Here is a 21079-nt window from a genome sequence, read left to right on the forward strand (position 1 = left end):
ATTAGGACAAGAAATCTTACACACATCAATTTCCTCCGAACCCCTGTTTCCCAGGTGGATGCCATTCTGCTGCTCGCTGAAAGAGGTTTAGCCAAGTATTTAATTTTGAATGCGTCATTAAAAAGGCAGTGAAAGAACAAACAATCATTTACTCTGACCAAAACAATGAAGCCACACTTTTGTGCCTGAGAGGTCACTGCTTCTTGCTATGGCTATAACGGATTTGCCACAAATAGTAATAACTTCATTGCTTAAAAACAATCTGTGTGAACGGACATTACAAAAAAAAAAAAAATACATATTCAGGAGTTTTCAGCTTAGACATTGAGGATATTGGTGTTTGGTTAAAACATCTGATGCCAAAAGTTGTTTCGTAAGGACATATAAATTGGAGATGAAGTAACCAAGAATGCTCCTCAAGAGACAACCTAGTCAAATACATACTAAACTCCACGCTGGAGATCATGGACCTAAACTGACATTATCTCTTTATGGCACAAACCCTGAACAAACTCTTCTGGCGCATCCATCAAAAAGGCACAGTTACAATGTTCTGAAAAATGACTAGACATAAAAGGTTTTCAAACCTCATCAAAAAAGTGCAAGGGTAGGACATGTGCAAGACAAGATCGGAGATAAAAATAGATGTAAAAAACGGTAGCGTCCCTTTTATTTTTTTGCAATTTACTGCATTGTTCTGTTGGGTTGGCTTAAGGTTAAATGCAACAGCAGAAGAAAAGCAGTTATCACTTGATTACCAATACAGCAGAGCAACACTGGCACCTAGAGGAGAGTAAAGACCAATCAATCAGTGCAATGCTGCCACTATTTTTAGTTGAAAATACAACAGAAAATGTTACTTGTGGTATTTAGTCTCACAATGGATAGTACGTATATAAGCCACTGAAATCCCGCATTTATTGTGCGAATGTTTCTAGCATTCGATTACTTAAATACCTGTCTACAAGAGTTCACCTTTAATAATTCATTACTGTGCTACATACTGGATGCACTTTTTAAAGAAACTTAAATTGCAACATACAAAATCCAACTGTAGAAAAATTCAACATGCTGCCCACAAGAAATATATATGGGAGCAATTAAATAAAAACAAAAATACAGATATATGATAAAATAAAGGTGCTGCACAGTGTGAAAGTTTCTAGTGCAGTTCAGAAATAGAAGATAAAATGTAATGGGTTTCAAAGTTGCAAACAAACCAACAGAATTAAAGCTGGCCATACCGAATATGCCCCTCCAGTTGGACTCTGTAGCCAATTGGCTCATGTATGGGGGGCTGTCTGACAGCCTGCCCAATAAACATCCGGCCAAGAAAAATGGCCCAGTATCTATAAGGTAGGATTAGAAATCTTGTTGACGTCTTTGAACATGGACAGCAATTGTTTATTGTATTGTAATGATTATTGTGCTGGTTTCAAAATGCAGATACCATAAACAAAACCAGGAATGCTATTTATGACAGTTTACTCTCTAATGTGGTTAAATGGGAGAATTCTCTTTTCATGTGGATACCAACATCAAACAGAAATATTTCAGTAAAGTAACAAGTTAAAATAGAGAAGAAAATGGTACAAGTTTTCCCAGTTACAGATTGTACAGTTTGTAAAGGACTCGCTATTTAAAGTGACATGATGCAGTCAAATAGTTACTTTGTTTTGGTATCGGACAGCATACAGTATTCTTCTAATAATCCACACAGTGGAAAAACTGCATACTGCTAAAGGTGCACTTATGTACCTCTTTTCCAACAATGGCAGTAAGAGAATTATTTTCCTATAACTTAGTCCTATCCTCCCTTTACTTAATTTTGGCAAACACACCACCCTCAAAAATGACTAAATTTGTCCAAAAGCATGTTGCTGATGGGTTTACTCGCTCTACCAGCATTAGATAAAATATTGTATGCCTAATACGAATGCCAGTAAACAAAAATAAAACAATATGCTGTTCTTATATATATGAATACCATACTAAAGCATGCCAGCAAATACCCCCCCCCCAAAAAAAAAAAAAACAGCTTAAAACATGGTCACAAATGTACATATTTCTGTAACAAAGCCATAATTTTCAGCAGAAACAGGCCTGGTATAGATGTGATATGACAACACTCAGTTTGTGTGCTCTTGCAGGGTACAAGACAAGTTGCAACAGAACATTTTGCACTGTAGCCCATGGACCTTTAGTTATGCTATTGCTCTGTAGTTAGAAACGAGGTAATGGATCGGTTGCTACTATTTTTTTAGGAAAGTATACCCCACTCTGTACAGGTCAGATTGGAGTGTGTCCTTTGTCTGAAGACTGGTGATATTTGTGCACGCAATACAATAGCAATAAAATACAGACATGTTACAAGCATTGAAGATAATGGTTTTCAATATTAAGAGGGTCAGAAATACAGAAACTAATTTAACATGCCATTTATTGCCCACCGTCAGTTCGACAATTAGTACGCAGTCATTTTTTTACGGATGCCAGCCTGATACAAACCTACTAGTGATGTCACAGAAAACAAGGTGGAGAAATGCAAAAAGGTTAAAAATGGAAGCGTCACTTTTAAAATCTATTTTGGTGTGGTCCATATACATTCATATCTATGAACCTACTAACCACTCTAAACAGTTCAGTAAAAAAAACAAATAAAAAAACAACTTTTTGTTTTTGCTCTAGCCCACTGCTCACTAATTTTAAGCTGTTTATAATGTCTCCCTAATTTTTATAATAATCAGGCTTTTTACCAACTACTTTAAAACAGAAAAAATATTGGTCAGTGACTTTGGATTGGTTAAGCGATTCCCCTTGTAATACACAGTATCACGAAACGGATACATATACTGTATGTATTTGTATGTATAAAATATGAATAAAGGACATCTAAAAACAATTATACTTCTAAAATATTACTGTCCCATAGGGCTATGGAGCATGTGGCATCTCCTGTCCTAGACCCTGTTCCATTGGGCTAAATAGGAAGCACTTCAGTCTTCCCTCACTTTCTGCTGCCACTTGATTTTAACTGACGGGGGAAGCTATCTGGAAGGAGTAGTGGCAAAATTCTGTGTGTGTGTTGGCCTCTAATTGTCTGCATCAAAACAATTACCATACAGGTAAGAACACCATAATTGCACTGGAATTTAACTACAGAACTAGTTACACATATTTTTAATGTTGACACAGTTGACAGTAGATTTTAAAACATTTTCTGAATCCTAGATTAAGGCCTTGTATGCACTAGAGTGATTGTGAAGCAAATACGATTTAACTGGCTTGGGGCAAAATTGCATGCAGTCATATTGTATCAAACTAACACAGGTCACTCTCACTGATTGATCTTTTTTGTTTTGCGCAAATTAATTTAATGATGCTTAATTTATTTATATTGCAAATACATTATTCTTGTACATTACAAGAAATAATGATGAAGAGCTGCAAATTCCTACTGTTGCATGCACCCAAAGGACAGTTACATGGACAGTTTATGGAAGGCACATGCTTGATACCTAAATGATGTAAACATCCTATGGATGCATACAAACAAATAGTAATCTACTTATCAAGCAACATAAAAAAAAAAAATAAGCATATATCTTCTACCTGGACTAAGGAAAAATGGTCACGCTAGCTTGTCAGCCCATTGATAGGACAACCCTGTGGATTCTTAAGCAATATTTTAAAAGCAAAACATGCTAGATATATGGTTTTTATGCATGGATGAAATCATATACATATATTTAAGCATTGTATGTTAGTGACTTTAAGATATTAATTCCCAGAATCTTATTTAATTCAGCTAGGGAAATGTAATCCACTGTACCTAGGTAAAGGTGCCCGTACATGGAGAGATCCGCTCATTTGGTGATGTCGCCAAACGAGAGGATCTCCCTCCGATATGCCCACCTTGAGGTGGGCAATATCGGGCTGATCCGATCGTGGGCCCTAGGGACCAACGATCGGATCCTAGCGAACGCAAACGGGCGGTCGGATCGCGGGACTGCATCAACGAACAGATGCGGCCGCGATCCGACGGGATTTTTAATCCCATCCGATCGAGATCTGGCCGACTTTCGGCCAGATCTCGATCGGGGAAGCCCGTCGGGGGGGCCCCCATACACGGGCCAATAAACTGCCGACTCTATAAATAAAAACAGCTTTTCTGCTAGAAAAGCAACAACTGCATCCCCACTACAGAAACGGATCATTTTCTAGGGGAACTATAAGAAAAGTAAAACTTTAATATAAACTTAATCCTGAGTAACTGTGAAACTTTCTAAATATAACCAATGAAAGTTAAATATTGTTTCTAAATAATCATGTTACTCTCAACAATCTGAAACTGTGCATAGTCATTTTTTTTTTAAATAGACATTTAGTTGTAATAGATCATCTAGCCACATGGAGCACAGACCAATGATGTCCATCCAAAAACTGATTTATGAACAAAGACAGATCAACGAAGAAAATAAGTGGATTTCAGAAACTGTACCTCCTTTGTAATGGATTATATGTAGATTTTTTGCATGGGAAGATTATTTTTTTGTTTTCAGGGTAATTCTCTTAATATATGAAATGTATGGGAAAAGTAAATATTTACAACCCACTTAAACACTCTCTAAGTCTAAGATGTGACATGTTAAGCAAGATGGTTGTGCAACTTATACAGCCAGTGCAAATATATTGTGTGTGGGGGGGGGGGAAACAAATATTGTGCCCATTCACATTCTACACTTTTCAGAATAATAGTGCAGAAAGCGACTTCAGTAGGCTAAAGAACACATTTGAGGCAATTGAATGTACATAGAATTTTAGGGTAAAATCAACTTTCTATTGTTGCTTGCATGCTTATTTAGGTTCTAGGTTTAAAACATTTTTGTACAAGCTATGAATAGAAATAAGGTTATGACCCTGGTTCTTGATCATCACTAGGACAAGTCACTGGATTACATAAGATTATAATATAGTTGCTTGTAGGTAAATATATGTGGATATAATGCTTTGTGTTTTTTAAACAACAGGATGATATAAGAACATAAAATCTTGCAACATTTAGTACACAGAGATAGTGAAGGTGGTGTGGCACATAAACATGTTAGCAACTGGTGACATATACACGAAGACACCAGTTCTGACCAGCAAATAGTATTGTCACAAGTCTTGACTGCTGGGGATACAGATAACTTTTGCCAAGTAACAGGCCCCTCCCTTCACGCCCCATGGAGTTACAAGTGGTCCCAATCCAACTGTGTCAGATATCAAGTCTTATTCACTTGAACAAATAACTGATGGCGATCTGAAGGGTAATCAGGAAGAATATGATATAATAGTCTTTCTGTTGAAGATAACTGCTTTCTGTCGATGAGGCGTTTGAAGTAACTCTGTTCCGGAGGGCAATAATATTCCTAGAGAAAAAAAAGGCAACAATGAATAAAATAGCTGTAAAGCAAAATATAAGGGAGTGGTGCTGTCTGCCAGAACTAAAAAAATAGGTAAAGGCACTAACCAAGTATCCAACAGTTCAACTGGAAAAATAAGTAAAGACCAGGGAAGGATTTCACAGTTCACCCCATCCAGAGGGTGCAAATGTATAGTCAAAACAAAACAATACGAGTTTCCAAAAAAATCAAGCAAACACAAATGAAAAATAAGAGAAACATCAAGAAGAATGGAAATAAAATAACAATAAATGAAATATACCCGGAGTTTAAAGGAGAAGTCAACCCCTACGTGCAAAACACCCTTCCCTGTGTAGGCCCCCCTTCCCTACCTGCCCCCCTGGAGCAAATGCCCCAAACTTGTTATTTACTCCTCCGTGCAGGTCCTCTCCTGCCGAGTTCACAGCAGCCATCTTCTCCAGAGCGCTCTTCTTCCTGGATTCAGCTGCATTTTCTGGCGCATGCGCAGTAGGAGGCATTTGCCGGTGCGGATCTACTGCGTATGCAGCAAAAGTCACAAAGTTTCCGAAAAAAGAAATCGGAAACTTTGTGACTATCGGGCGCACCGGCAAATGCCTCCTACTGCTCATGCGCCAGAAAATGCAGCTGAATCCAGGAAGAAGAGCGCTCGGGAGAAGATGGCTGCTGTGAATTCAGCAGGAGAGGACCTGCACGGAGGGGTAAATAAGTTAGGGGCAGGTAGACCGGGGGGGAGAGGAGGGAGGGGGCCTTTGAAGAACAATCCCACTTCTTATTATGCACAATAACAGGTGGTGAGCGTACATGTTTTTGTTTTAATTATTGTGTAATGTATTATACATTGAATACCTCCATTGCCTGTGGGAAAGTGAATAAGTTCTATACACAAGCCCGGTAAAAAAAAAAAAAAAGTTTATATGATATATATTCATTTACATATCTAATGCAATATGATCGCTGTATTAAACACATATACAGTTTAAAGTATTTTTTTTACTAATAGTTGCATAATTGTTAGGAAACAAATCCTTTTATACATTGTTAAAAACAAACCTGTTCATTTCTTCTTGGGTCTTTTTTATGGATTCTATGGCACTTTGAAGTTCTCCGTGGTCTGCTGCCTTCTTTCTTAACCGATTGCTATGACCTAATAGATGTGCTGAAGGAGAAATGGTAGAACAAAAAACAAAGCTAAGTCCACAGTTGCTCAGGGTAAAAAAACAATTCTACAAATTCGAGTGTTTAGACAAGGATGACATTTTATGCAACAAATGTCCGGATTCTACATTACTGTTCTACAGATAATTAAAGGAAATTCAAAAATAAATGTGTTGCACAAGAGAATTACAGGCAAAGGCTGACAAGATAAAGCAAGTAACTACTCATTTTACCTATTCTTTTAATCATGAAAAATCTATAGTTTTTGTCTAGTCCTTGCTATTAACATCACTATTACACAGATAAATGGAAGTCCCTAATGCTCTGGAGCTCTGGTAATCTATTAATCTACCTCACAAAGACAAACACAGAGTAGCTTCATTTGCCCTGTTTAGTTCAAGAAATACAAAAATAAATAAATAGATTTTTGAGATTAAAGGAGAAGGAAAGTTATTTTAACTCGGGGGTCACCCCCAAGTGGTTATATTTACTTACCTGACACACCAGACTGGTGTTCCTATCAGCAGAAAACTGCACAAATTTGGGGTTCTGCCAGTGAGCACCACAAAGCGATTGTCTTCTTCTCTTCTTCTTCTTCAAATTTCCTGGGACAGACGCATACGCAGTAGAATTAAATAGCCGTCTTTTTCGTTAAAGTTCGGCTTTCCATTCTACTGAGCATGTGCAGCTATGAGAAGAAAGATAAAGCAAGAAGAGGATCGTTCTGTTGTGCTCGCTGGAATAACCCTGGGCCGGTGGAGTTTTCTTCTGATAGGAGCACTGGCTCGGGGTGTCGGGTAAGTAAATGCAATCACTTGGGGGTGCCTTAACTTTTTGGCACCCCCAAGTGAAAAAATACTTTCCTAAAAAGCATGTTCAGCCCAAACCCTATTTACTGAACTCATGCTGAAAATAAGGTATACTGCTCCTTTAATGGAATGCTCTGAATAAAAGGGCCACACAATCTTAACACTAAAGAAAAGCACCCTGGTTCACAGTAAATCAAAACTTTGGTCAATTATAAGATGTCTTTTTTTTTTTAGATGCAGCTATTTAAAGTACTGCAAAAGACTTTACATGCTGCTAACCAGAGTCTACGTAGTGTCTATAAATTTGACTGACTGTTGAAATGTCTAAAGGTAAGAAGATACATAACAAACAGAAATGCCTAGCCATACTTAAATGGTATTCCACATAATATTTTAATTGATAAACTGTATTGTCACTGTAAGTCACAGAGAAATAACAATACTACACCACAATGTTTAAACACATAAAAGAAGACATAGAGCATAACTAAAAGACCCCCTAATCGTGTAGGCAATAATCACTACTGTATGGTGCTGAGCTAAAAATCCATATATGGCTCCTTTATTGGAGATCTCTATAGATCTGCTACAGTCACTGTCTGCATTTCAAATAAGGGGTGGGAGTCTTCTATTGGTCCCTGCCAGAAATACAGTAGGGAAGGAATAGCCATTTATAGCCCTGCAGTCACATAAGCAAATACAGGCTTTGGTTGCCTACAATGTCAGCCTAGCTGCTGATTGGTTCCTATCCTACAGTGCAGTGTGCCGAATGTCACCCACCCCCTTCTGCACATCCTGGGAGAGGAAGTAGCCAAGAAGTAGAGCAAATAGTTGGGACTTGTAGGATTTTTGCAGAGATTTCCAATAAAGCAAGCCAAAAAAACTACTTTTTAAGCACATTCCATCTATACTTTATATTATTCATAAAATATGTTTCCTTTAAGGTAACTGAAGCAAAGGACGGAGTGTGCACAATATGCACTGCTTTTGAGAAAGTGGCTGTTAGGCTACAAAATGTGTCGATACCTCCCAACATTTTGGAAGTAAAAAGAGGGACAAAAATTTTTTTTCCGCACGTAGCGCAGCATTTTTTGACCACACCCCTTTCTGTGGCCACACCCCCTAATTACCATGTTTGTTTTACAAAATTTGCCAGGTTATGAAAGTTTGAAAATATTTCTCCTTATCTAAACTGTGTTTTTTTGTCTCAAAATTGTTACAAAGTATCTTATTTGCACCTGTTAGCTGTTCTGGGCTCTCTGCTAAAAGCCAATTAAGTGAGAAACTTTGTTTCTTTTTCTGGCTGTTCAGTGCATAGAAAAGAGGGACTTTCCAGTACAAATGAGGGACTGCGGATCGAGCTGTCAAAAGAGGGACTGTCCCTCCGAAAAAGGGACAGTTGGGAGGTATGTGTGTCAAGTGTATGGTTCTATGATATGAATACGATCCTGAACTGCCAATGTTTTTAAATGGATAAAGAATTGAGTTTTAATTTTATCCTGGCTTATGGAGTGCTCCGTGATATATACTTTTCGATTGGATACAGATGCTGTTCCGGGGCAGGATCTCATGTTGTAGCACATAAGAGCTGGATAATTACCGGGGTGCTCCCAAACATTACTGTTTAATCTTGAGACTTTTGTGTAAACCTTGGAATAAAAAGGGAGGGGGGGAACACTAAAGCTTTAAATCCACAAATTCTACCCAAGAAAGAAATCTACACAAAAGCAACACATACTTCCAACAAATACAGTCCTTGGCACTTCTATGGTAGCATTGATACCTCTCAAATACTAGGAGTAAAAGAATGCATAAGGTAAACATTGAGGCGCTAACAAAGGGCTTAGGACGGGGAACTGTAATTATCAGGAAGGGAAGTACCAGGGCACTGATAAGAAACAGTGGCATTCTTTCAAAGAGAAGAACATACACATAGGCTTTTAGGCAGCTGATTACTACAGCATAGCACTAAAATGATAACAGCCACTAACGCACAGATGACCTACCAAGGGGCTTTAGTACATTCATCTGTTCTTCATCCAAGGCCCCTGCTGCAGCAATCAAATAATTTTATTTAAAAAAAAGAGAGGTCAAGTCACAGAAATTCCAGTTACCTTGCTTGGACTTTTGCAACTGTTGGTTGTGGATTTTTTTCAGCTGGGTTGTTCCTAGGTTTGTCTCTCTCAAGGAAAGGAAGATACTCACAACCATAGAAAAGGGTAAAGATAAACCCCTAAAGGGCTAGGTATATCGATCAAACCACTACTACCACAATAATCCCAATAGACAATTTACCACACAGCATAATGCCACAAAACAGGTTATTAGCTCTGTACTGGGATTATAAAGCCGGATATAAAAGCTTCATTGTAGCCGTGAGAATACGGACTTCACTGTTTAATGCCGAGAAGAAGAAAACATGGTTAAGTATAGCAATAGAAACAAAATGCTGTTTTATACTGTTTTCAGATACTGCACATATCTTACCTTCACTCCCAGAGGAGTCCTGGTTATCCAGTTCTGGAGATGAACATCCACTTTCACCTTTCTTCTGTTGCCTACTTGTCTTGTGTTTTAGCTTTGGAACACAAACCTAGAAGTAAACATGTCTCAAACTTAAAAGTCAACATTTACAATTCGACAAATCGTCTATAAGATATTGTTTCACTTAGTGGGTAACCACCAACACCATTATTTGGCCAAACCCGCTTTATTCCTGTGGATGCTTAGCAATACTTTTCACAAATAGGTTTAATTATTAAGGGAATGTGATTTAAAATATAATCTTGTTAAGCGCTTACTTCAGTGATGTAAACAAAAGGTTTCGGACAAGATTTTTCCCCAATGTAGAAAATATTATATATTATAGTTGATTCTTAGATAAAAGCATGCCAGAACTACTGTTTGGTGAGTAAAGAAGTAACCTTAATGTGAATCATTTTTTAAGTAATCTATTTTTAAGCAATGTTTTCCACATAATTTTTTGGTACTAGTACAAAGTGTTGGTAAAAGTTGGTATGGTAAACTTTTGACTTATGGCCCATTGGTTCCACGAAATTTTACAGGTTCTCTACAACCCTTTAAAAAAAGTGGAACATGCCTTTATTTTTCGCTTTGTGTTAGGTGAAGAAAATCTTGTTTATATTTACCATTACATATAACTTATTATATCCCTGTTATAGGGCTTTCTACTTCTTGTTTTAAGGGGCTTTTATATGTCCTTGCAGAATTCATACCATTGTTCTTGTTCTTGTTTGGAGATATGGTGAGAATCCTCCTCCTCTTAAAAAAAGCTACAATTGTATCTATGCGTATCTTAAAGTTTTACAAATGTAGCGTATTCTGGTATTTTAGAAACATTGTATGTTTTTTTGGCATCATTGCAGGAGATCAAAGAAAAACATTGGAGATATCAGCAACTAACTAGACTGCAGGCTGGGCTGTCAAAAATGTCCCGTGACAAACCAGACAATTGAGAGGTATGTAGTAGTGATGCGTGGGTTGGGCATTACCCCACCCGAACCTGCCCACCCTCCACCCGCGCCCCGACTTTCGGGTTGCTTGCACAGACCTGAGCCGACCCACCAATGACGTCACAAAAGGGGCGAGGCTAGCAGGTGTGCGGCTATAAAAGCGGAAGCCGTCAGTGTGGGTCAGCAGTGTGGGCTGGCAAATGGGGGTAGAGGGTCGGCCCGAACCTGCGGGTATCGGGCTGGCCTACACATCACTAGTATGTAGTATGCATAGAGGGATACTAGGTATAACAGAAATTGTAGTATATGTATCCAGCTGTAGTAAGCACAATCCAACAACAAGTAAACTGTATCCCTTTAATAGTAGAAAGACTGCATTAAACAGAGATATACTGTAGATAATGTATAGCAGTATCATTTGATTTCCATGCAGGGCTATCAGCCATCATGGCAGTGTGCAAACAAACAATAGGGCTCATTTACTAAGGGTGCAAACAGCAAAAAACTGGTGGCATTCGCTAACTTTATAACCCACAATGCAACATTCAGTCACCAAATTCCAGTGCAATTACTCCATCACAATCAGGTGCAGACACTGGAGGCGGAAATGATTAATATTGGTTGGTAAACTGCTCAGAAGTAAGATCCAAGATCTGCCTGCAAAGAAAGTACCAGCATGTGGACAGACACATGGGTACACTCACAGGCCCTTCAAATGCAGTGCAACACAGAGTGCCTATGCCTGCACCAAGCAATGAGAGTCCAGTACTTACAACCTGCTCAAAGAATCTGTTTGGGTACAGGGCTCCCATTACTAGTACAGATAAGCAGAAATAGGCACAAACACATTGCATACAGCAGTTTTATGTTGTAACGGATTTATCTTTGTATGGCTTAGCGCCTCTAAATGAGCTCTAATGTGTGAAGAGTTAGTAATTCCCATACATGTATATCTATAAATATGTCTTACACACACGCAGATATATTTATAATTAAGATATATACTTGTCTTTTTTAAGCTTAATCAACAAATTGCTTTGAAATCACAAGCCAACTTAACAAAACACAAAAAACAAAGGCTCCTTTTCACAGTAGCTTTAAAGTAAATAAATCTATAAATAATAGAACAGAAACCACTAAGAACATTTTCCCCCAATGCGAAATATTTGTAATACTGATTTATTTTTACTGTGGTCCAGTTGCTGCTTTCAGATTTTATTTTTGTTGTTGTTAAGAACTAGGGATGCACCGAATCCATGATTTGGTTCGCGATTTGGCCTTTTTCAGCAGGATTCGGATTCAGCCGAATCCTTCTGCTCGGCCGAACCAAATCCGAATTTGCATATGCAAATTAGGGGTGGGGAGGGAAATCACATGACTTTTCATCACAAAACAAGGAAGTACATTTTTTCCCCTTCCCACCCCTAATTTGAATATTCAAATTAGGGTTCAGATTCGGTTCGGTAGTCTGTATTGAAGGGACAACAATATGGACAACATGTCTGATGAACATATAGCTTTATTGTGATTGGGGGGGAAGCTTATGGGAAGGGAGGTTTAGGAATATTTTGCTACTGGAATTCCTAATTGTGCTACTGGTTCATATATGGCAAAGATTTTGTGCTTTTGCAGCTAAATGTTAGTATTTGTAATCTGATATCATAAACATGCGTCCAGGATCTTGATAGGACATAGATGAGAGGAAAACCATTGTTATTGTCTTCATCATCTGAGACCTACCCGATAACTGCATTTCTCCCGCTTTGCCCCTTGGTTACTGAGATTAATTACACTCCCAGAACGTACCATTGGAGTTCTATGCCTGACTTTTGTCTGGATGACACCATCCTTTTCAAACTGTATCAAGTCGTTTAATGGATCCCAAGGTCTGGTACTGAAAAAAACAATTATGCAAATGGTAAATTAATTCACTACTAAATATCATAAATAGAGAAAAAGGAAAAAAAGGAAAAAAATGATTAAAAATAACTCACTCTGCGTATTTATAATGCCATTCTCCAGTGAGTGGGTCTTGCTCAAAAAGATTGCAAGTCCACTCCTCGCCTTTTGCTTTTCTTTCTTTGGTTGCTTTCCTTTGAGCATCTTCTAAGACAAATTTTTCTTGTGTTGCTTCTGTCTGGTCTTTGTTATTTATGGCCAGAGTAACCAGTCTCCAAAGCCTGGAAAACAAATAGTTCTAGTTAAAAGTGGGAGTAAAAACTTGGTCACTGTCTTAAAGGTATTCTGCCATGATTTTTAAGGTGTAGTTTATATTTCTAAATTACACTGTTTACGCTGCATATAATTCACTCTACCATGTAAAATTTCGTTCATAACCCAACAAGTATATTTTTTTTAGTTGTAATATTGGTGTGTAGGCAGCCATCTCAGGTCATTTTGCCTGGTCATGTGCTTTCAGAAAGAGCCAGCACTTCATGATGGAACTGCTTTCTAACAGGCTATTGTTTCTCCTACTCAATGTAACTGAAGGAGTTGCAGTGGGACATGGATTTTTATTATTGAGTGCTGTTCTTAGATCTACCAGGAAGCTGCTATCTGGTTACCTTCAAATTGTTCTGCTGATGGGCTGCTGGAGGGAAAGCGAGGTGATATCACTCCAACTTGCAGTGCAGCAGTAAAGTGTGACTGAAGTTTATCAGAGCACAAGTCACATGATTGGGGGCAACTGGGAAAGTGACAATATGTCTAGCCCCATGTTAGATTTCAAAATTAAATATTAAAAAAATCTGTTTGCTCTTTTGAAGAAAGTATTTCAGTGCAGATGTCTGCTGAAGCGTTTTGAAAAAAAAAAAACAAGTTTTCCCAGGACAGTATCCCGTTAAGTCAGAGGACTATGCTAAAAAGGCATTCATTTTATCAGATCTTCCCTTGTCGCGTGTAGACAACAGGAGGTTTGACAGTGATGCAGTTGGGGCAAGCATATAAAGAGCTAGAATACAAGTGCTTGGATATATAGTCTGATAAGAAAACTTTTAGTATTGTAGCATATTTATGTGGTTTTCTTCAATCATTCCTGACGATTTTTGCTAGTGCAGAAGACAAACATAAAAAGCTGTTTTCTGAAAACATACTTCATGACTTACATACCAAGTTCATGGATCAACATCCTACTATTTCTTTACATTTCAGTACACTTGTGTGCTCTCACAAGCTAAAAAAGCATCCAGCCCGTTGTTGAATTCACAGTATCGACACATTTTAATTATCATTTATTAATAAAACATTAATACTGGTAAAAGCAATGCACAAATAAGTAAATATATAGGAGAGTAAATATAGTTAAGAAAATATATTTGTCAATGGAATGCCAGTGTGTTTCAAATGACTAGTATAACAGGTTATTTAGTCAGCACTTCCAATTAGCTTTAGTCTGGTGCAAGTCCCACAGTTTCCACCTCCAACTTGTTCACTGAAATCTATATTATCATAGACAGCACCATTTACAAATTTATTTTCTTTAAAACGCCTTTATTGGAACATGGGTTCTGAGCCAAACCGCTATTGGTCTTTTATCAAGCCGATGGCGATGCTGAGGTGGATTGATAAAAGACCGATGGTGGTTTGAAACAGATTTCAGTGAAATGACTAGTATGCCAGGGGCCAATGAAAATGTAGAAGGTGACAAGTTATACTGTAAGTATTTTAATTAAAAGCAAAAACATTTGCAGGGACTTATTGGATATTATTAATTTAAGCGGAAATCACAAGCAGTTATACCTTTCAGATTCAAATTCCCCTTGCTCTTCTTGGTTCACAGTGCATCGTATTAATCGCCCATGTCTGATTTCTAGTGTGGGATTCCAGAATGTCTCTGACACGTCTGTCTTCTTGTCATGTATAAAAACCTCACTGTCCTATATATATTTAAAAAAAGCAGAAAGGCAAAACATTATATAAAGTCATACCAAAAGGTTTTGCATCTAGCTTTAATGCATCTGTTGCACCTATAAAGGGGAAACTAGACTATGGAAATTGTTACCGGTATGTCTTTACACATCATCCAAAAACAGCTGTACTGAAATAGTTTCACAATGCATTCTCCTTCAGAAAATAAAAATATGAATGCTACTTACCCAATGCCCCTCCAGTGTTGCCAACACTTCCTTGCCCAGCTTGATCTTCCCTGATATTTGATTAACACTATCATCATTTCCTAAAAATGGCTGCAAAAAATGAAAAAAGAGGAACATTAACATTAAACTTTCTCAAACTACTATTACATAAATCTGAATATGTGAAACTAAAAAAAGATAACTTTTGCAAAAATGGTATTTATATTAAAACAGTTCTCTTTTTGCCATTCAACCCTCCCAGAGAAATCCAACCTTTGGTCAGGCCCCATTAGTTCACCACAAGGTTACAGATTTAGGAAAAAATCAGCCATTCAGGCATTGTCCCTAGAATATCTAGGATAGCTGATAACTGGTCAACGGTAATCTCAACATAATTGACATTCAAAAAGGCTTTCTGCTGTTTCGGGTGTATCTAATGGAGCATAAATTCACTCAAAATCTACCTTTAACGGCCTTTGCACCCTAGACACTCGCCTATTCTGCCTACCCCTAATTCTGGCTCGGCTCCTCTACCACTGCTCCAGACCCTTACCCCCAAGGAGGACAGCCCATAGTTTGAGAACCACTGGTTTCAATCATCTATTTACAGGTTTTACTGAAGGAATTTTTTGATTAGAAATGCTTTATAGTATGTAGAAGTGCAATTAAAGTAAATTCTTCACCTGCTCAGTAATTCAATGAAACTGCATGGCATAGGCTAACTAAACAAGGTTTTTGTTCTGCCTTTGCTCAAAGCCATTGTACAAAGTACAAGAGCTGATACTGCAACAAGCAACATTTAGCAAGTGTCGAATACAAACAGCTTACACGGAAATGTCAACTGGAAACTTTCTCAAGATGTTGATATTGATGCGGCATATCTGCAAATGCTAATTCTGCACTTTACATTTATCGTAATTTTAAAACCCTAATGGACAGATAAAACACAAATTTTTCCTAAACAGTTTTATTTTGGAAAAATGTAATTTATATATACCTTTAATTTAAATTCAAGTGTGGCACTATAGCTTGTTTTCTCGCAAGTGATGGTGACACTTCCTCCAAGCTCGAGAGTCATAGTGCCATAAAGGATGCCTAAAACATAAAAACATGATCAAATTATTACTGATCCAGGCAATACCTGCTAAAATGCATTATTAGTCAAAAGGGAGCAGCTACCTTTACAATGAGCATATGGCATTGTCATAAGGTAATCCTCTCCTCTGTTAAGAAAAGTTAGCCTTCCATCGCCTTCTAGCAGAGCCGACAGTGAATTCCCTGTAGGTTAAAGAGAAGAATTTATGGATGACATTGAGAAATCATACAGTGTGGAAAATATTACTGCAATACAAATGAAGTAAAAGTAAAGTATGTAAAAAAAATATGGCTTAGTTTCTGCAACTTACAATTATTGTAACCATAACAACTTTGTTTTCAACAAACTATTTTGTTGCACAGTAAAAGAAAATATAATTCTAAGCAACTTTTCAATACACATTCATTATAGGCCGTCAGTGGGTTTAAATGTATTTGTAAAAGTAATTACAGTTGAAAGCAGTAGTAAATATTTGCTTTTTCCTTTCTGTTTTCTGGGGTTGACTCTTAATCAGTGTAACAGGAGTCAGTTGTTCTCTAGGTCTTTAAATCAGAATGAGTCAGCTAGCTTGCATTATTGTCAAGTCAGGGCGAGGAGAGAAAATAAAGTCTATCTGCAGCTTAGAAACTCAGCATGAAGTTTAGCAAGGGTGCCTTTTGGAATGAAAACATATTTTATGTTGTAGATATTCTTGGAACTATTTATAAATTCTTTATGCAGCAATATTTTCATATATCTTTAACCTTGTCATATTCAATGGGTTCCCTGACCAAATAATGGACTATAAAAGTGCAGGGTTGAACCAAACCATTACAGCATTTACTGTAAATAATTACAGAAATAAATGGGTAACTACCAAGTTCACTTCAGTGGCACAAATTAATGCTCAAGAGCTATGGTGAACCGACTCGTATATGAGCCCAAAACATAAGGTGTAGAATTTCTAGCCTAATTCTTTGTTGGGCTTTGGTTCTAGAGCTACTTCTCGGTCTAGAGTGTGCAAAGAGGTCTAAAGTTGTTCACATATAAGCTGTTCAACTGAGGTTCATTGAAATGGTTTTACTGTATATCAAATTAATAATGATGCTTTATCCTGCTAAAAAACCATTGTGCATCAACTGTAGGTAACTGTGTCATAAATAGAAAGAGAGAGGCTTCCAGCTGTTTCAGGTGTATCTAAAGGAGCATAAATTCACTCAAAATCTACCTTTAATGGCCGTTGTGCCCTAGGCACGTGCCTATTCTGCCTACCCCTAATTCTGACCCTGCTCCCCTGCCACTACTCCAGACCCTTACCACAAGGGGGACAGACCATAGTTTGAGTACCACTGGTTTCAATCATCTATGTTACAGATTTTTACTGAAGACATCTTTTGATTAGACATGCTTTATAGTATGCGGAAGTGCTAACGGATAGTATGCTAACGGATAAAACACCTGCTCAGTATATCAATGAAACTGTGTGGTGATGAATAATAAACTATATGGAGTATTTTGTTTTTAAACTCACCATAAAATTTAGACTTGGCCAGTATGCTGCCACTAAGGCAAAACCCGTCTTTTCGATTACTGACATAGAAGGCAGACACTGGAGGATGGTGAGACACCTAGAGGAAAAAAAACATCATTATAAAAGAAAGATATGAAAATTAATTATCAGCAAATCATTAAAAATACAATAAAGTATCTAAGTATATATTCAAAACAGTTGTGCACATTTAATTTTACATAACATTTACAATGTAGCAATAAAACTTTAAACAGACAGTAGTTACAGAGTTCTACTGCAGAAAGATTACCATGTACATACAGTCAGTTACTAATTGCAACAGGAGAAAGTGGGGAGGATCTTATTGCTATAAGCAGGTCATTTAACAGTGCTCTAGTTTCTAAATATGTAGTATTTTGAAACCACCATAGGTTTATTGTTATTTTTGTTTTTGAGGGTTTTTTAAAGGGGCAGAATATATACATTTTCCCACAAATCTATGTTTTTCTTTATTTCTTGAACTAAACAAGAAAAGGAAAGGAGAAGTTAGTAAAACATATCACCAATTCACAAATAAGGCCTCCGGATAATGAGAAGTTTTTTTATTTCACAGCTTAAAGGGGACATTTCATATAACCTTCATATTCAGATATATTACTCATCCTTCCTCAAAACATGTAATGATGCAGAAAGAAAAATGTTTTGAAAGCATTTTACCTCCTAGAACTGTCATTATATCAGAGCTGCAGAGAGAACCTCTCTGCTCAGTGTCTAGGCTGAAATGAAGAGTGGGAGTGTCTGTTCATTCTCTCACAGGAAGTGGTCACAGCACTGACTGACAGGCTGAACTCTGGAGCTGTAGCAGCCAAACTCCTCCCCTCCCACCCTCTGCCCTGTGTGTCCCAGCCTGCACATAAATGTCTTATACTGCTGCCTGATCATTCACTTATAACTATATATCTTAAATGTTCAACATAAATCAATAGATGTCAAGGTTAATAAAAACTGTAATAGTAATATTTTCTTTTATTTATGTACAACAGTATGCTCCTGTGTTCCACAGCAAATAGACCAGTCACAAATGTACCTGGACATAATCTATAGTCCCTATAATGGATTTACACTCATTAGCCGCACTTTTGGTATAGCTAGACGTTGTGTTTCCCTGGAAGCTCCGTCCCTGGCCTCCTCTTATAAATCACAGTTTTGTCGAAGTATGGGAATCACACGCTGTAGGCAGAATAACTGCATTTAAGATTTATTCAATTTCCACTGTGTGGAAATTGAATAAATCTTAAATGCAGTTATTCTGCCTACAGCGTGTGATTCCCATACTTCGACAAAACTATAATCTATAGTCCATAATATATTGTTATACACTATCCATCTCCCTGCCTCTATAACATTATAAAAGTTATACAAACAATGTTCATTAGTATTTACTGGTATGATATTGCAGAACAGCAGCTGTAGGTTTGTTTTCCTTCATATTGATATATGATCAGGTGTAGGGAGTTGCAAGGAGAAATGCAGCTGTTCTGGAACAATTTATAATCAGGTGCAGGGAGTTGCAAGGTAAAATGCAGATGTTGTGGAACACTTTATGATCAGGTGCAGGGAGTTGTAAGGGGAATGCAGCTGCTGTGGAACAGTTTATGATCAGGTGCAGGGAATTGCAAGGTTATATGCAGCTGTTCTGAAACAAATTTATAATCAAGCGCAGGGAGTTGCAAGGTAAAATGCAGCTGTTCTGGAACAATTTATGACCAGGTGCAGGGAGTTGCAAGGTAAAATGCAGCTGTTCTGGAACAATTTATAATCAGGTGCAGGGAGTTGCAAGGTAAAATGCAGCCGTTGTGGAACATTTTATGATCAGGTGCAGGGAGTTGCAAGGTAAAATGCAGCTGTTGTGGAACAATTTATGATCAGGTGCAGGGAGTTGCAAGGTAAAATGCAGCTGTTGTGGAACATTTTATGATCAGGTGCAGGGAGTTGCAAGGTAAAATGCAGCTGTTGTGGAACAGTTTATGCTCAGGTGCAAGGAGTTGCAAGGGAATAAATGCAGCTGTTCTGGGATAATTTATGATCAGGTGCAAGGAGTTGCAAGGGAATAAATGCAGCTGATGTTCTGGAATTGTATAACATATAATACAAGATGTGGGGACTTTACAAAGGAAAACCCAAAAGATGTTGATTGCTGTTTGTATACAACATAATACTGTGTAGAAAATGACTATGGTAGTTAAACTAACTGCTGATACACATTGCCCCCAGAAAATAATAAAATACTTTTAGCAGCAGATTATGTATTATTTATACAGCAGTTTGCTTTTCTTTCTTTTCCACAATTGTGCAGGGCAAGAGAAAGGAACAAGCAGTAAAGGGAGGGGGAGGAAAATGAACAGGGCAGAGAGGGGGTTAAAAAAATAGGACAGAGAGGGAGAGAAAGGAGCAGGGAAGGGAAAACCAGCAGTAAGGGTTAACAGAAATCTGCAGGGAAGGACTAAGAAAGACATCACAGACACGCCCACTCCTCCCTCACTGGCTGCTGCTCTATAGCTTATACAGAAAGAGCTGTAGGCTGCAGCTCAGATACTGAAGAGTCTGAGACAGGAAGTGGCAGGGCTGAGAACAGTTTTCAAGCTAATACAGACATTTTTTGATCCAAAATGTATTAAAATAAAAACTATTTCTTCTATTTTACATTATTTTACATGGTTTGATGCATTATGAAAATGTATGCTATATGTCCCCTTTAAAGGGGGAGAGGGGGGCTGAGTTCAGGGAAATAAAACACAATTTTAATTTATTTTACAAAAACCCTAAAAAGATGGATTTTTTGGGGGAAAAATAGGCAGAATATATTTTCAACACAAGTACTATGCATTGTGCTTCAACTAAGATGTTTATAACGACTAAATACCCTTGAATCTATAGTAACTAACCTGTGTCTGTCACTAATACAGCTTCAAGGAGAGTAATCTTGGGAGTGGGGTGGGACAAAGTCCTGATAGTTTGGGAGCAATGTTTCCAATTTCCCTCTACCCTGTTAGGTCTTTGTTCCGTTTTTGCTACTCACAACTGTATTCTGTTTGTAGCTGACCAACGCAAGTTAGTTACCAGGGGTTAGGGAAGGCAGAGAAAAACTGGGGGAGAATGCCTATAAGAAGCCATCAGCACTCATCAGGTTTACATAGGCATAGTGACATATTACTGAACAATTGTGATGCGCCAGCAGAGGTCACCAGCGTGCAGGGAGAGCTCACCAGTGATATAATACAAAAAACAATATTACTGTATGTAAAGTTGGCACCAGATCAGATGTAAATGATTAATACATCTTTAGACAGGATCCTGGATGAACCTGCCCAATTTAAACTTCAGACATTAGGTTTGGTTTGTTCTTTAAAAAAAAGTACTAATTATTACCAATATCAACAGTGAATAACAGTACTTATTATGCATACAAATCCTAATCAATAATAAGGATTTCCTTTTTCACTTTAATAATAATGGTGCATAAATCTATGCCAGTGGCAATGTTGCAATGTTTTT

The 21079-nt window shown here is 37.7% G+C and overlaps 1 protein-coding gene across 6 annotated transcripts in view; it reads right to left on the reverse strand.

Moving 5' to 3' along the window:
• Window positions 1-4184: 4184 nt before the first annotated feature.
• The window catches only part of osbpl8.L (oxysterol binding protein like 8 L homeolog), a 99929-nt gene continuing 83034 nt past the window's right edge, over window positions 4185-21079 (reverse strand). For all 6 annotated transcript variants that reach the window (XM_041586360.1, XM_041586357.1, XM_018252480.2 and 3 more), the window contains 10 exons: window positions 17546-17642; window positions 16119-16217; window positions 15937-16034; window positions 14961-15050; window positions 14605-14741; window positions 12861-13046; window positions 12673-12760; window positions 9881-9986; window positions 6480-6585; window positions 4185-5414 (listed from right to left, as the gene is read on the reverse strand). In XM_041586360.1, the coding sequence (XP_041442294.1) occupies window positions 5279-5414; window positions 6480-6585; window positions 9881-9986; window positions 12673-12760; window positions 12861-13046; window positions 14605-14741; window positions 14961-15050; window positions 15937-16034; window positions 16119-16217; window positions 17546-17642 (1143 nt within the window). In that variant the 3' untranslated portion in view covers window positions 4185-5278. The remainder of the gene's footprint in view (window positions 5415-6479; window positions 6586-9880; window positions 9987-12672; window positions 12761-12860; window positions 13047-14604; window positions 14742-14960; window positions 15051-15936; window positions 16035-16118; window positions 16218-17545; window positions 17643-21079) is intronic.

This window comes from Xenopus laevis, chromosome 3L (assembly GCF_017654675.1).
Source record: "Xenopus laevis strain J_2021 chromosome 3L, Xenopus_laevis_v10.1, whole genome shotgun sequence".
Lineage (NCBI taxonomy): Eukaryota > Metazoa > Chordata > Amphibia > Anura > Pipidae > Xenopus > Xenopus laevis.